Source organism: Medicago sativa, chromosome 8 (genome assembly GCF_051527215.1).
Source record: "Medicago sativa cultivar Bolivia chromosome 8, Bolivia_mono, whole genome shotgun sequence".
Taxonomy (NCBI): domain Eukaryota; kingdom Viridiplantae; phylum Streptophyta; class Magnoliopsida; order Fabales; family Fabaceae; genus Medicago; species Medicago sativa.
Window position 1 is genome coordinate 66,173,705 of NC_140756.1, and position 17,204 is coordinate 66,190,908.

At 35.5% G+C, this 17,204-nt stretch overlaps 3 protein-coding genes and 1 pseudogene across 5 annotated transcripts; all 4 read left to right on the forward strand.

Moving 5' to 3' along the window:
- The first annotated feature begins 114 nt into the window (after positions 1-114).
- On the forward strand, positions 115-1,671 carry LOC146900643 (uncharacterized). The gene is made up of 3 exons (XM_085739118.1): positions 115-523; positions 1,058-1,109; positions 1,211-1,671. The coding sequence occupies exons 1-3, from the start codon at positions 366-368 to the stop codon at positions 1,400-1,402; spliced, it is 402 nt and encodes a 133-aa protein (XP_085595244.1). The 5' UTR covers positions 115-365; the 3' UTR covers positions 1,403-1,671.
- A 2,298-nt stretch (positions 1,672-3,969) lies between these two features.
- On the forward strand, positions 3,970-7,374 carry LOC146900644 (Eukaryotic aspartyl protease family protein). 2 transcript variants are annotated; one of them, XM_085739120.1, is made up of 10 exons: positions 3,970-4,375; positions 4,595-4,742; positions 5,351-5,586; positions 5,697-5,921; positions 6,023-6,158; positions 6,237-6,310; positions 6,424-6,523; positions 6,626-6,683; positions 6,807-6,878; positions 6,966-7,374. In XM_085739120.1, the coding sequence occupies exons 1-10, from the start codon at positions 4,080-4,082 to the stop codon at positions 7,199-7,201; spliced, it is 1,581 nt and encodes a 526-aa protein (XP_085595246.1). In that variant the 5' UTR covers positions 3,970-4,079; the 3' UTR covers positions 7,202-7,374. The 2 variants fall into 2 exon arrangements, with proteins under 2 accessions (XP_085595246.1, XP_085595245.1); XM_085739119.1 differs by having other exon boundaries at positions 6,023-6,310.
- Positions 7,375-8,176: 802 nt separating this feature from the next.
- LOC146900645 (ABC transporter F family member 4 pseudogene) lies at positions 8,177-13,445 on the forward strand (annotated as a pseudogene). The gene is made up of 4 exons (XR_015024131.1): positions 8,177-8,309; positions 9,188-9,283; positions 9,374-9,455; positions 10,834-13,445. The product of XR_015024131.1 is annotated as an ABC transporter F family member 4 pseudogene (transcript).
- On the forward strand, positions 13,310-16,858 carry LOC146900646 (uncharacterized). The gene is made up of 4 exons (XM_085739121.1): positions 13,310-13,446; positions 15,565-15,792; positions 16,290-16,341; positions 16,435-16,858. The coding sequence occupies exons 2-4, from the start codon at positions 15,635-15,637 to the stop codon at positions 16,624-16,626; spliced, it is 402 nt and encodes a 133-aa protein (XP_085595247.1). The 5' UTR covers positions 13,310-13,446; positions 15,565-15,634; the 3' UTR covers positions 16,627-16,858.
- Positions 16,859-17,204: the final 346 nt, after the last annotated feature.

Below are 17,204 nucleotides of genomic sequence, written 5' to 3' on the forward strand. Positions count from 1 at the left end.
GTATGTTATTATATATGCGTGAAGGATAAAAAAGCATTGGAGTAATTTTTTAAGAAAACAATAATTAAGTTTCAGGAATTCCAATGTTGTAATTCACTCTAGTCAAACACAAATCCTATAATCACTCTCAGCCAAACAAGTGCAGATCAGTTTCCACTCTAACATACTATGAATTCCAATACATTGTGGCTCCACTGATCTTTAGTTTTGTTACATAGAACTTTCTTTCTGAAAAATGTGTGGCTATTCTTTCAATGTAACTGATACTCTACACACTAAAACCAATTCAACGTAGGGATAAATAGATTGAAAGAGTCACAAGTCACATATGCTCCTTCCACTCTGAGGAGTGAAAAATAAAGAACATGCATCGTCAAGCAATGAAAAGCAATCTTGGTGATTTGGGTTCAGAGAGAAAAAGGATTGGTTCAAGAAATTATGATCAACCAATTTGCCCAAAACCTATTAGGCTTTCACCTTCCATACCTGATTTCCTCAAACCAATCAAGTGTACCAAACACAGGTTTGATTCTTTATCTCGTTATAACTAAATGCATGTTTTGATTGACCGTGAATTTGACAGAAATACTATGGTATTACTGTAATTTCATCAAACTTGACGTGACACAAAACACGTACCAAATATATTTTTAGTCATGGTTGGATCCTAGGCTACTAAGAATTGTTAGATGGTGAAAGATAATTTTTTATCTCTCTAAACCTAACGTTTCTTACGGCCGTTGCACCATAAAGCAGATGTAGATATCCCAGGAAGATTTTTAGTCACCATGATGCCACACTCCTTTTATCTTTAGTCTCTATAAAAGATTTATTCGTTTATAAAAACTTAGTCTTCCATTTATGCATTGTCCATACCAACTGAGCTAAGCTCACAAGGACAACTTAGTCTTCCATTTATGGTATTTTACATGATTAAAAGTGAATAAACTTTTTATAGAGACTAAAGTTGAATATTGTGATTTTATAACAATGTATTTAACTCTTTTGTTGATTCCTTTAGTGAACTTGCTTATGATTTGTCACACTTTTTCACCAGTCAGCAAAACATTGATGAAGGGAATGGAGTACTGAATATGATCATTGAAAAGGTTTTTGATTTAGTTAACTTAATAAATAAGTAATTATGTAGACAAATTGAATTGAGTATATATGAATGGTTTGTTAATGGGGATAGTGAATGTTTATGCAGAATGTAGTTGGAAGGGAATCAATATGTAATGGATGCTTACCTTGCTGTTACTCTGGCTCGCCGCCGCGCAGAACTGAGAATCCTTTGGTTCATGATGTTGAGTTTCTTCATCAAATGGAAGTTGTTTCACCGTTATTATCACGAACTAAATACTCTGATAAATTTGGTATCACCTCTGCTTCTACAATGTGAATCAGGAAAAGAAGGTGAAAGTAGCTTTGTTGAAAGGGAAGAGATTATCATAAATTTTGCCTAGAGTAGTAGTTAAATTTTTGCGGGGTTATTATTATATTCACTGTAGAGCGTAATTAGTAATGCTTAAAATGTAAATGTAGATACATATATGAGCTTCATAGACTCAAGATTTTTTTGTACATAACAAATTTTGTTGTGTAAGCCAATATGGCTATATTCTCTGGACTGTCTAGTATTGATTCACTTATTTTTGTCTGAGGTAAAAACTATGGACTTTGGATCACTTTCCAATGATAGATTACCGTGATCGTAAAAAAAATCTTGGCAAGGGTGAAATATTAACGGGGGGAACTTTTTGATCACTAATATAACTTCGAAAAAAGTGAATTTTATGTGATTTGAAAATACCTTTTCGTACAAAAGAACATATGCTTTAAAAAACGATTGATTTTGTATTAGTATTCTGTACTATAAACTAATACCTACTGATAGACGTTTGGCAAGTGCACCAAATACTATCGAAGTAGTAAAAATATCGATCCCACGAGGATTGTTTTTTACTTCAATAATTTAATTGCGTTATAGAAATAGGATGTGTAAAGTTTATTTTAGGATGCCACTAGGCAGTAGATTTGGTTTGATTTTATGAAATCAAATAAAAGAAAATAGAATTGATTAAGAAAATATGGAGAGAGATGAGATCAAATCCTTCGAATCCTCTAAGTTCCCCTAATTGGTATACCGCACCTATTTGTTATGAATCTTCTTCTAATTTACGATGATTAACAAAATAGCTCTAATCAATCCCTTGAATTAGAACCCTCTTCTCAAACTACAGCCCCCAATCCCTTGGGTGGTCTAATAATTTTTGAAGGTTTTACCGAACGTTAACCTATTATCACTAACAAACGATTATCTATTCCTAGACTAACCCTGTTTATTAGAACAATTCAATTAGGTCTAAGTCGAAAGCCATGGTCAATGGTCATTCGTTCTCACAAAATCAAGTTATATATGTGATCAAGATATAAAAAACATTAAGAACAATTGAATTGAATAAACTAGAATTGAATTCATAAACAAAATAGAGTTTCACAGCAACATGTGTCAATTAGGGTTACAAAGATTCATCTCGGATCTAATCTCTAAGAGATTTAGCTACTCATAATCGAGTTTACAAATAGCATAATCAATGATTGAAATAAAACATAGAGATTTAGCTACTCATAATCGAGTTTACAAATAGCATAATCAATGATTGAAATAAAACATACATGAATTGGTAAAAGGTTGAAGAAATCGCCCTTCTAGCCGTCTTCGATGTCTCAAAATCGCACTTTGCTCTCCCAAAATTGTAACCCTTGTTCTTCAGTTTGAGTGCAGTATTTATAGAAGTTTTGGGCCTGACCCATCAAAATCGCGCCACGCCTTGTTAATTGGCGTGCCGCGATTCCCTTCAAACAGAGATGTTGTAATTTTGCTTCTTAAATCGCGGCAAGGCTTGAAATTGGCGTGGCGCGATTTGCTTCAGACAGACTTCAATATTTCAGCTTTTTGCACTCCATAACAGTATAAGTTGTATGAGAACTCTATCAAAATGTCACAATAAGTCCTAAAAATTACGTAATGACAACATGTCATCACCTACCAGTACAAATCGATCATTTTTTGCTTATGACACCCTACTTAGATCTTCTCCATCTTAGCCATATGCGATCGTGTCTTGCTCTTGGATCGCTCAGTTTCTCTCGTCTTTCGATTGGTTCATACCTCGATGAATACCAACCTTGTCTACCTCACCCCAAAGTTAATCGAATACTTTCCTTTTGTGCCTCTTAACATCCAGCATTCATTTTCAACAATTACGCATTAATACTCAAAGGCATAGTTTGTATATCATCAATCATTTGTTCATCTAATCAAATAAGACAAATCATGTGTTTGTATTTTCTTGGAACCACATTACCACCTTGCGGTCAACTACATGCTCTGATATTTGGCTTCAAATGATTAAGTTTGATAAAATCATGATGTTGCTATAATTTTTTCAACACTAATGCTTAATGGCACGACACTTCCGTCGTCAAATACACACGACCCGTGTATTCCACAACACACTATTTCAATTTTTGAAATTTATTTTAATTAAAATTTGATTAAACAATTTTAGGGATGCCACGTATAAGTCGTGCACTGTCGTGCCTAAAATAAGTCGTGCATTATAGCAGTGCTCTTTTTTCAATCCATCGTAATACAAACTCTTACATCTGACTCGAGCAATTATTCATTATAATTGCACGCAAAAGATAGTATTTGGTTCGGAAAAAAAAAACAAAGGCAAATAAAAAGAGTGGATGAATAACCAGCAAGGGTAAAAGAACAGAAGCCCGCCACTGTAGTAATTTGCAACTGTCACCAACTGTCAAAACAAAAGGAGTTAAGTGGGTCCCACCCAGTCACATGGCCATGGCCCCATACCATGTGGGTCAGAGAGTAAGTAAAGTCAAACAAATTCTTACTGACTCTAACACTATATTACCTACTACTAATAAAAGAAAGATCTCACTCCCTTCCCTTTCACATTACACTCCAAAACAAGATCCTCTCTTTCTTTTTCTTTTCATTCTTTGGGTTTGGTTTAACACAGTGAAGAAGAAGAAGAAGAAGAAGAAAAATGCTCAGTTTCACCAAAATCATCATCATCATCTTAATCATTCTTCATCTTTCTATGTGTTGCAATGCCCACATATTCACCTTCACAATGCACCACCGTTACTCTGAACCCGTCAAGAAATGGTCCCACTCCGCGCCTTCACCTTCCCATCGATGGCCGGAAAAGGGCTCCTTTGAATACTACGCAGAGTTAGCTGACCGTGACCGCTTCCTCCGCGGCCGTAGACTCTCCCAATTCGACGCCGGTCTCGCTTTCTCCGACGGCAATTCCACCTTCCGTATCAGCTCCCTTGGATTGTATGTTTCTCACTATTCATTCCTTTTTTATTATTAAAAATTCTATTTTTATAATTAAAAATTCAATTTTTATAATTTTCACCAACCTACTCTATTTTTGGAAAGTGATGATTATGGGAAATGTCTTGATTTTTTTTTCTTTCTTGGAATTTGATTTTTGAGTTTCTTTATTTAATTTGTATCTTTTTTTTGTGTTGGGTTGTTTGAATTTGAATGCAGTTTGCATTATACAACAATTGAGTTAGGGACACCTGGAGTAAAGTTTATGGTGGCACTTGATACAGGAAGTGACTTGTTTTGGGTACCCTGTGATTGCACAAGATGTTCAGCTACTCGTAGTTCTGCATTTGCTTCTGCGTTGGCTTCGGTGTGTTCATTTTCTTCTCTTTGTTTAGTCTTTTGTCTTGTGACTCAAGTTAAGTTGTTTTGTAGATTGTTTGTGATTATTTTGATTCTTACCTATTAAGTTCAGTGTGATTTCCATGATATGTTAAGGCCATGTTTGGATTATCAGCGCTTATAGCATAAACGCTCTTATGTTTAAGTTATTTCTATACTAAAAGATAAAATCATTTCAAATTACTTTTCATATAAGCTATAAGCTGTTTTCATGAGCTGTCCTTGAGAGTTTATGGAAATAAGCTGAAAACAGCTTATGCACGTCTCTTAAGATATTTCAATGATATGTGAGGGATGATGGTATGCTTTAAATCATCTGATAGGATGTTGGTGACAGGAATTGATCTTCAATTAAAAAACCCTCTCAAGGCAATTTATTTATTATTTCATGGATACTTTAGTTTAAAAAATCTCAGGAATTGGTATACATGGTGGTATTCTTTGGCATAGTCAAGTTACTTTTGATGCTCACACATCTCTTAAACTATTTCCATGATATGTTAAATGTATTACACTATCCTGTGTTTTACTACTGTTGGTTTTGTTTTTTAATGGAATGCGTTGTTATTGTGGCAGGACTTTGACCTTAGTGTATATAATCCTAATGGATCTTCAACAAGTAAAAAGGTCACTTGTAACAATAGTCTCTGCACGCACCGCAACCAATGCCTTGGGACATTCAGCAACTGCCCTTACATGGTTTCTTATGTCTCCGCCGAAACCTCTACATCTGGAATACTGGTGGAGGATGTTCTGCACTTAACCCAACCAGATGATAACCATGACCTTGTTGAGGCAAATGTCATATTTGGGTTAGTTTCTTTGTTAAATCGCTAAAACTGATCCATCCATATCATTCTATATATTTTATCCTTTACACCGATCATAACTAGCAATAAAAATCAATACATGTTTTCTGCAGCTGTGGACAAGTACAGAGTGGATCATTCTTAGATGTTGCTGCTCCCAACGGTTTGTTTGGACTTGGTATGGAGAAAATATCAGTTCCTAGCATGTTATCAAGGGAAGGATTTACTGCAGATTCATTCTCCATGTGTTTTGGACGGGATGGCATTGGAAGAATAAGTTTTGGGGACAAAGGAAGTCTTGATCAAGATGAGACTCCATTTAATGTGAACCCATCACAGTAAGTGGTAATTCCCTGTGTCTTGCCTCTGATTATCCGAATTTAAAGTCGTGACTTAATGATTTTCGAATATATCTCTTATGCTTGGATACGTCTCACAGCCCTACCTATAACATCACAATCAATCAAGTCCGCGTAGGAACAACTCTAATCGACGTGGAATTCACTGCTCTTTTTGATTCTGGAACCTCTTTTACTTATTTGGTTGATCCAACCTATTCAAGGCTTTCCGAGAGTGTAAGTGACAAAATATGCTTCCATTTAGCTAGATGTTATTTGAAGATAAAAGTTACCATTGAAGTATTTATGTTGCAGTTTCATTCCCAAGTGGAAGATAGGCAGCGTCCATCCGATTCAAGGATCCCTTTCGAATATTGTTATGATATGAGGTTATAAAACTATTATTATTGTTATGATATGAGGTTATAAAACTATTATTATTTATGTATCATTTGTTTATTGTTTCACTCAAAGCTTAATATTCTTTCTTATGGTTGGACAGTCCTGATTCAAACACTAGCTTGATCCCTAGCATGAGTTTAACTATGGGAGGTGGAAGCCGTTTTGTTGTTTATGATCCAATAATTATTATCTCCACGCAGGTGATAGTGCCACTTGACACCTCTTAAATCTATGTATCTAACAATTGTTAAGCTTTGGGGATATCCATATAAAAGATGTTGTTTTCCTTATTACTTCTGCAGAGTGAACTTGTATATTGTCTAGCAGTAGTGAAGAGTGCTGAGCTGAACATAATTGGACGTAAGCCTCTTATACTTTCTTGAGAAAGAAGTTTTCTTTATACTGTGAATGCAGAAATTCTAATGATGCGTGCTGTATCATATATGTTCATTCTCATGCCTCGGCTCTTGATGTTGATTGCAGAAAACTTCATGACTGGTTACCGTGTTGTTTTTGACCGGGAAAAGCTCATATTGGGATGGAAGAAATCTGATTGTAAGTGGTTATTTTCTTCTCACAGTTACCATTCTCTAATTTATTGTTTATATGCTGAGTTTGATATATACTTTGAGCCCTTGACAGGTTATGACATTGAGGATCATAATAATGCCGTCCCAGCAGGACAACACTCAGATAAGGTGCCTCCCGCAGTCGCTGCGGGGCTTGGTGATTACCCTGCCACAGATTCAAGTAAAAAGTCCAAATACAATTCACAACATTCAAGTGCATCACAGTCGTCGCTTTATAGCCGCACTTCACTTCTGACTTGCTTTGGATTTCTAATTTCTTATATTTTGTTTTGTTTACATGTTCTATGATCATTCATTTGTATGGGTCATTTATAGTTTATGGTAAAGTTAGCTCATATATAAATGTTGATATTAGAGCACCTTTTATTTTCTTGCTCTATAGTTTAGTTATGTAGAATTTGTAATATTTTCTCTCTCATATAATATAACAGTGTAAATGCAATCAAGTTTTCTTTCCCTCATTGTCTCTATATGTGAATTTTTTATTTAATTCAATTTAGCCCTGTAAGGTTTCACCTTAAATCATAGGCATTATTATTAATTATTATCAAACTCAAATAGCGTAAAGGGATGGTTTTCTTCTTTTGTTCGTGTCTCACAAACACTTGGAGTAGATATATTTTTAGCTGAGAAGTCTATTGTGTAGAATGTGGTGGCTCAACTAGGCAAGCCGAACAGTCATTTTCACGGTTCATAATTCATGCATCACAATCACAAATTCAAAAGACAAACAAAAAGGAAAGTCCTGAAAAAGAAACAAAAGAAAGTCACGCATACTTGCATTGATGAGAGAAAAAAAGCTTCACAAATCAACACTCCTAGCCACATGGCTGAACATCACTGAGCTCTCAAAATACAAATAAAAGAATGACTAAATTGACTGTTTCAAAAATATCGGATAAATATTAAGCTAATTGATAGTAGCTTATAATTTATAGTTTACAACTGATAACTTATAATTAATATAAAAAAGTGACACTATTATGTGATTTTTAGTAAAGATTCATTTTGGTTCTTGATAATTTTTGAAACAGTCAAATTTAGTCATTGATAAAAATAAAATCTAAACTAATTTGTGATATAAAAATGTCACGGACTACTTAGATTTTACTTTCGTCAGGGATTAAATTGGCCAGAATGAAAATTGCGAAGAATTCTTATTTTATTTTTATAAATAAATTTGTTTTCTCATGGTAAAAAATAAAAATAAAAAATTGTTTTCTCAAATTTCATAAATGTAGAAAAATAATAAATTGTTTTCTCAAATTTCATAAATTTGTTTTCTCAGTGAACGAAAGCGCCATCTTCTCCACCACCGTTGTTTTGAAATTTAACCATCGCAACACCTCACGTTGCCCACCGTATGGTCGAAGATAACCGTGTTCGTCTCCGATTTGTGAGTTTGTTGCAATTTTATTCATTAAGCTTTGCATTCAGTTCTTTCTAATTTGTGACTTTGATGTAATCTGAATGTTAGGTTTTGAGTTCCTTTGATCTAATTTGAGTTTTAGGTTTATGTTTGGGATTCCTTTGATCTATTTTTGCTATCATTTGAAATTGAAATCATCTATTTGTTGAATGAAATTAATGTTTTAATTTGAGAATTTATTTTCGTTATATAGCATTTAGGATTTAGGCACTGTTTGGATTAAAATCTTAATTGCAGCTTATAGCATAAGTGCTTATCTTGAGTTTCTCGTAAAAGAATCAAATTCTGAATTGATTTCCTTAAAATAAATTAAGTTAATAATCACTGACTATGAAAAACCCAATCATTTATGTGATAGTTTAAAGTTTAAACCATAATAATCATGCATGGTAATCCCTCCAATAAGAAACCTACACAATAGAAAGCTTTAACACTGATCATCAGAGGAAGAGGTCGTGACACACTGACTACAGAGAGAGATGGTGTGTGTGTGTGTACTGTGTAGTGTGGTCCATGAGAAAACTTATTGATTTTAGTCTCATTTTTGGTGCAATGGAGATGGAAGTTCCCCTGCATCAGACATGGATGTATAATAGGCTTCATCCCGGCTGAAAAGGACATATATATGAGTTTTTAGGCAATTGATTTTGTTAGAAATATTTTCTTCATGTTATGGGAAATTGATTTTTTAACCAGCCTTTTGGATCAAATAACAGTGCAAGACTGTTGTGCTTGTGGTTTTATGATTTTAGTGAAATATGGGAATTTATATTTTGAATTAATATCTTTAAGGTTTCGGAACATGTTTGGATGAGTTTTTTCCTGAGAAACTATTGGTGGTGCAGGTAGTTAGTTGTGTTAGTAATTTCAGACCTTTGAGTTAATATTTTGGATATGGTCACAAGCTTTTCAATCAAGGAGCATTTCATTTGAGGAAATAGGTAAGTACATGAAGTTGACTGTTAGGTTTTTTTTCTTTTGCTTGTTATGAGTATTTGTGTTGGCTGATTAGGTGGGACTGTTCATTGCAGGACAAGCTCTTAGATCATACAAGTGTTACACATCTCTTTCCTATTACCAAGTACCTTGGTTTACTGGCCACTGGCATCACAGGTATGTTCTTCATTACATCTATTTCCTTTGTTCTCAGATGCTAAGTTATGGTTGTTAAATAACTCTATGTACTGGAATATGCTGAGTCGGCATACTTATGTAATAGTTAGTTTCCTGTTACTGCAGTTACTTTGTTCAGTTTATCAGTTTCAGAAATTTTACAAAATAAAAACTTTCTGAGTACTCACTTTCACTTTCTCAAACAGAGGTCCACTTGCATTTCTGATGTATCATTTTTATCAGATGTGGTATCCATTCCATCAATTAACTGATTATAACGATCAGTCTATATGGTTTGTAGGTGTTAATAGTTTTAGGTTCTCAATTATTGTATAAAACTGTATGTCAGTAAGATAAAAAACCTCAGAGTTGCTTGACAAAATGACAAACTCTCTAAAACAGGTAAAAGACAACAAACAAATTAATAAAGGGACCACAAATCTTTTTATGTGTGTATTAGCAGAATTTGGAGCCACTAATTATACTCTTCATTAGTACCATTAACTTGTGGAAATCTATGGTTTAGCTAGATTTTTTAGGGCTAGTTATTGATTTGCAATCTCTTGTTTTGCTAAATAAGATAACTTGGTGGATATCATTTTGTCAGTTAGCATGATAATGGTGTCTACCCTCCACATAGTATGGTTTGGATCCTCACCCAATTCAATTATTGGTTTTACCAATAAAGAAGTCAGGAATTAAACTTGTGAAAATTAAGTTTAGTATAATTTAGAGATTAATTAGTTGGATCCAAATATGGTTTATGATAGAACATTATGGCGTAATTTGATCCATGTAGCGTCACCCCTACTTAGTGGGATAAGGCTTGGTTGTTGTTGTTATTGTTGAGGGTTTATCTGATTGAATGATTGATGGCCAGTTTGAATTAGCTTATTTGAGCTTATCTATTGGCATAATTTTTTTGAGACTGTTTGGGAGAACTTTTGAAAACAGCTTATGACATTCTTTACAAGCTTTTTTCAGCTTATTTCTATAACTTCTCCAAGATAGCTTATGGATACATCTTATCTTATAGTTATACAAAGACAATTTAACTTTATTTTATCATTTGCTGTTAAAATAGTTTTTCATACGCGCTTATCATGATAACTGTTTGTGCTATAGGCTGCAAATAAGTTGTTTATCCAAACAGGCCCTTAAATACAATTTTCACTTTATGCACGATTCCTATTCTATATGATTGATTAATTAACTTCTGTTATGCACGATTCCTGTTCTATATGATTTTGATTAAATAACTTCTGTTTATGCCAACCTAGGGCCATAATTAAGTTGTTTTAAAAAAGGACAGATAAACGATGCTGTGGTTTTTATCTGAATGAATGAATGATATTAATGAGATTTTCAATTGTTTCAGTTTTCTACAATGGGTAAGAAAAAGTCAGAGGATGCAGGTCCATCTTCAAAGGCTAAACCAGGTAGCAAAGATGTTTCTAAGAAGGAAAAGTTTTCTGTCTCTGCCATGTTGGCAGGTATGGATGAAAAAGCTGATAAGCCTAAAAAGGCATCTTCGAATAAGGCGAAGCCAAAACCTGCCCCGAAAGCTTCTGCATACACTGATGATATTGATCTTCCTCCCTCTGATGATGATGAGTCTGAAGAGGAGCAAGAGGAAAAGCATAGGCCAGATTTGAAGCCACTTGAGGTGTCTATTGCTGAAAAAGAGTTGAAAAAGCGAGAAAAGAAAGATATTTTAGCTGCCCATGTGGCTGAACAGGCAAAGAAGGAAGCTCTTAGGGATGATCGTGATGCTTTCACTGTTGTAATTGGAAGTCGGGCTTCAGTGCTTGATGGAGACGATGGTGCTGATGCTAATGTCAAAGATATAACGATAGAAAATTTTTCTGTGGCTGCTCGGGGTAAAGAACTTCTGAAGAATACTTCAGTGAAGATATCTCATGGAAAACGTTATGGTTTGATTGGGCCGAATGGAATGGGCAAGTCAACACTTTTGAAGCTTCTTGCTTGGAGGAAGATACCGGTACCTAAGAATATTGATGTCCTTCTGGTTGAGCAGGAGGTAGTTGGTGATGATAAAACAGCGCTTGACGCTGTTGTTTCAGCTAATGTTGAACTTATTAAAATTCGACAAAAAGTTGCTGATCTACAAAATATAGCTTCTGGTGAAGAAGGCATGGATAAAGATGATACTAATGAGGAAGAGGATGCGGGAGAAAAGCTAGCAGAGCTGTATGAACTATTACAACTGATGGGGTCTGATGCTGCTGAATCTCAAGCGTCAAAGATTTTAGCTGGTCTGGGTTTTACAAAGGACATGCAGGGCCGTCCTACAAAATCCTTTAGTGGCGGCTGGAGGATGAGAATTTCTTTAGCTCGAGCACTTTTTGTGCAGCCCACTCTATTATTGCTCGATGAACCCACTAATCATCTTGACTTGAGGGCTGTTCTGTGGCTAGAAGAGTACTTGTGTCGTTGGAAGAAAACTTTGGTGGTTGTATCACACGATAGAGATTTTCTCAATACAGTGTGCTCTGAGATTATTCACCTGCATGATTTGAAACTTCATTTCTATCGTGGAAATTTTGATGCTTTTGAGAGTGGGTATGAACAGCGTCGTAGAGAAGCGAATAAGAAGTATGAGACTTTTGACAAGCAATTGAAAGCAGCTAGAAGAACCGGGAACAAGGCTCAACAAGATAAGGTGAAGGACCGAGCTAAGTTCGCAGCAGCTAAGGAATCGAAAAGCAAAAGCAAGAGCAAGGGTAAGGTTGATGAGGATGAGACCCAAGTAGAGGTACCACACAAGTGGAGGGACTACAGCGTGGAGTTCCACTTTCCTGAACCCACTGAACTCACACCTCCACTTCTGCAGCTTATTGAAGTGAGCTTCAGTTACCCAAACCGAGAGGATTTTAGGCTCTCAGATGTTGATGTTGGCATTGATATGGGGACTCGTGTTGCCATCGTTGGGCCTAATGGTGCTGGAAAATCTACACTGCTGAATCTTCTAGCTGGTGATTTGGTTCCAAGTGAAGGTGAAGTTCGAAGAAGTCAGAAGTTGAGGATAGGGAGATATTCCCAACACTTTGTGGACCTACTAACAATGGATGAAACACCTGTTCAGTACCTTCTTCGTCTCCATCCAGACCAGGAGGGGCTTAGTAAGCAAGAGGCTGTTCGTGCAAAACTTGGTAAATATGGGCTACCTAGTCATAACCATCTTACCCCCATTGTCAAACTATCAGGAGGGCAGAAAGCTCGGGTGGTATTCACATCGATATCCATGTCAAGACCTCACATTTTATTGTTAGATGAACCTACAAATCATCTGGATATGCAAAGTATTGATGCATTGGCTGATGCGCTGGATGAATTCACTGGTGGAGTTGTTCTTGTTAGTCACGATTCTAGATTGATATCATGTGTCTGTGATGATGAAGAACGGAGTCAAATATGGGTTGTTGAAGATGGCACTGTTAGAAATTTCCCGGGAACATTTGAGGATTACAAGGAAGATCTGCTGAAAGAGATTAAAGCTGAAGTTGATGATTGAGCTTCTTCTTGTGAGAACAATTTCCAAATGTATTTCTTTGTTATGTTATACACCTGTCCCGCCTGTATTTTACTGCTGAAGATTTGTCTGCCCGCAGATGCCTGATTTTGCCTCTCTTCTCTCTGCCCTTCATCTCCCACTGCACAACTGAGTGTGATTAATATGTTGCGGGAAATGTCATCTATGCTTTTTGTGAGACATACAGTTTTAAATTTTCCAATAATATATAGAAATCTGTGGTTTAGCTTTTATGACTATATAAACATTTGTATTGTTTCAAAAAGTGTTGATGTTGTTTCCATTCAACCAAACTGCCTCATAATTACGTCTTCTGATTCAAATTTTGAATTGCTATATACTTCCATTTTGTAATTTGTATCTTCTAATTTCATATCAAGTTGCTGTACTCAGTTGCATATTTTTGAATGGATGGAGAAGACATAATTCCTTGTGAAGGTATTGCTTCAGCTTTCAAGAATGTTACTTTATTTAGTTTCTTTAATATAAAATCATCATTTTTTTATAAGCAGTAAAATGTTACAAACACAGTTGAAGTATTATTATTTGTTGTCTTACTTTTACTCCTGGTCATAATTTGATTATCAGTATTGTGGTTGTATTACCTTGATTATTAGTATATTATTACTTCTGATCCCAATTGTTTGTCACATGTAGACATGGCAAAACAATCCGCACCCGTCGGGTCCCACCCGCCCTCGCCCCGATTTTAACGGGGAAAAACCGAATTAACTGGGTCCGGGTGCGGGTCCGGGGAAAACCCGGAGGTTTAATGCGGGGCCGGGGGATACTCACACCCGCCCCGCACCCACCCCCGCCCCGCACCCGTATATGTATTAATTAATCTCTTGAGTAAGAAAATAAGAAAATATTATAACGAAGGATATTATCCATTCATGAGAAAAAGTCCACGACCTTCCAAAGGGGAATCTCCTTATCTTATTCCTTTTTATATCCTAATTTTACTACCTTGCTGCTAATGAATTCTAATATGGTGAGCTCCAGGGTGCCTAGTATACGTGTTGGACATGAGTACCTAAATTAGTTGGATGAATAAGGAAACAACCACATGTGTTGTCCCTGCCAAATTCAATCCCTGGAGCACCGAATTCTATCTTCATCACCTTATTCTTCTACGTCTTTCGATGCGGTTGCGAATGTTGCGGCGTTGTTACAGGTGTTGAAGGATAAGATTTTGGTTCTTGAGAGTTCTAGTCAGAGTAGGTTAGTGCTTGAGGAGGAAAAGGAAGAGGAAGTGGAAGTGGAAAAAAAGAAGGAATCTGTTGAGGTTGTAAAAGAGATTGTGGTTGTTGAGAAACCTGCTGCTAAGGTTGAAAAGAGGACCTGTTTTGCGAACAGGTTCTGAAGGAGAAGAGGCTCAAAAGTTGCAGGTTCGAGGGAAACCGTAGGTGGGGGCGGGGCCGGGGAAACCCGTCCCCGTTGGGGGCAGGTCTGGGGGTGAACTTTCTATCCCCGTCGGGTCTGGGGGTGGGGGCGGGGCTGGGTACCATCAAACGGGGTCGGGGCCGGGTGTGTTAAAACCCGCCCCCGCCCCGCCCCGTTGCCATGTCTAGTCACATGATGGAGCTCTCTCTTGGAAAGTATGGAGCTCTCTCTTTTTTTTGATACATAATATGTATATGTGTCTGAAATAATTTATTTCCGATTAAAATAATTTTAAACAAATATTATATTTTGAATATTGTAAATTTATAATTGTAGATGTATCAATATTTTTTTAATTATAGATTTTTGTCAATTTTTTTTTTTTTGAAGGAACCGATTAAAAACTTATCGTATATTATATATAGGTTTAATTGCACTTTTGGCCCCCTATCTTTCCAAAACTTGCGGTTACAGCCCCCTAACTAATTTAAATACAAAACAGCCCCCTAAGTATTGAATCTTTGACAGTTTTGGCCCCCCAAGGCCAAAAAAATAAAAAAATGACACGTGGCACCTCATTTAGGGTGCCACGTCAGCGTTGGGGGCCAAAACTGCCAAAGATTCAATACTTAGGGGGTTGTTTTGTATTTAAATTAGTTAGGGGGCTGTAACCGCAAGTTTTGGAAAGATAGGGGGCCAAAAGTGCAATTAAGCCTTATATATATTTAAATTATATATAAATAAATATAAAATATATACCTAAGAACATGCATAAATGATACCTGGTCCAATATTTTTTTAAGGAACCGGTTAAAAACTTATTGTATATTATATATATTTAAATTATATATAAATATATACCTAAAAACATGCATATATTATTATATATACGTGAAAAAAAGAAGAAGCATTGTAGTAATTTTTTATGAAAACAATAATTAAGGTTGAGGCATTCCAATGTTGTAATTTTCACTCTAGTCAAACACAAACCCTATAATCACTCTCAGCCGAACAAGTGCAGATCACTTCCACTCTAAAATACTATGAATTCCAATACATTGTGGCTCCACTGATCTTTAGTTTTGTTACATAGAACTTTCTTTCTGAAAAATGTGTGGCTATTCTTTCAATGTAACTGATACTCTACACACTAAAACCAATTCAACGTAGGGATAAATAGATTGAAAGAGTCACAAGTCACATATGCTCCTTCCACTCTGAGGAGTGAAAAATAAAGAACATGCATCGTCAAGCAATGAAAAGCAATCTTGGTGATTTGGGTTCAGAGAGAAAAAGGATTGGTTCAAGAAATTATGATCAACCAATTTGCCCAAAACCTATTAGGCTTTCACCTTCCATACCTGATTTCCTCAAACCAATCAGGTGTAACAAACACAGGTTTGATTCTTTCTCTTTCAATGCAACAAAATAGTGTCATTATAACTAAATTCATGTTTTGATTGACAGTGAATTTGACAGAAATACGGTGTGATGCAAAACACGTGCAAAATATATTTTTAGTCATGGTTAGATCTCTTAGGCTACTTTATGGTGCAACAACTGTATGAATTGTTAGATTGTGAAAAATCATTTTTATCTCTCTAAACCTAACGTTTCTTACAGCCGCTCTACCATAAAGCAGATGTAGAGATCCAAGACGATTTTTAGTCACCATGATGCCACATTCCTTTTAACTTCAGTCTCTAAAAGATTTATTAGTTTATAAAAAAAAATTAGTCTTCCATTTATGGTATTTTTACTATTTTACATGATTAAAAGTGAATAAATTTTTTATAGAGACTAAAGTTGAATATTGTGATTTTAAACAATGTATTTAACTCTCTTGTTGATTCCTTTAGTGAACTTGCTTATGATTTGTCACACTTTTTCACCAGTCAGCAAAACATTGATGAAGGGAATGGAGTACTGAATATGATCATTGAAAAGGTTTTTGATTTTGTTAACTTAATAAATAACTATGGAGACGAATTGAATTGAGTATGAATGGTTTGTTGATTGGGTTGATGAATGTTTATGCAGAATGTAGATGGAAGGGAATCAATATGTAATGGATGCTTACCTTGCTGTTACTCTGGCTCGCCGCCGCACAGAACTGATAATCCTTTGGTTCATGATGTTGAGTTTCTTCATCAAATGGCAGTTGTTTCACCATTATTATCACGAACTAAATACTCGGATAAATTTGGTATCACCTCTGCTTCTACAATGTGAATCGGGAAAAGAAGGTGAAAGTAGCTTTGTTGAAAGGGAAGAGATTATCATAAATTTTGCCTGGAGTAGTAGTTAAATTTTTGCAGAATTATTATATTCTTTGTAGAGCGTAATTGGTAAAGTTTAAAATGTAAATGTAGATACATATATGTGAGCTTCATAGACTCAAAATATGTCTTTTTGTACATAACAAATTGTGTTGTGTAAGCCAATACGGCTATACTCTTCTGGACTGGTCTAGTATTGATTCACTTATTTTTGTCTGAGGTGAAAACCATGGACTTTGGATCACTTTCAAATGATAGACTACCGCAATGGTAATAAAAATCTTGGCAAGGGTGAAATATTAGGCCGGGGAGAAACTTTCCGATCACCAACACAACTTCGGAAAAAGTGAATTTTATGTGATTTAAAAATACCTTTCTATACAAAAGAATGTATATTTAAAAAAACGATTGATTTTGTATTGGTACTATAAACTAATGTAATATCAGGACAATATCGATCATTTTTTTGCTTCTAATGCCCTACTTAGGTGCCTATAGGTGTTCTCTATCTTAGCCCATATGCAATCGCAT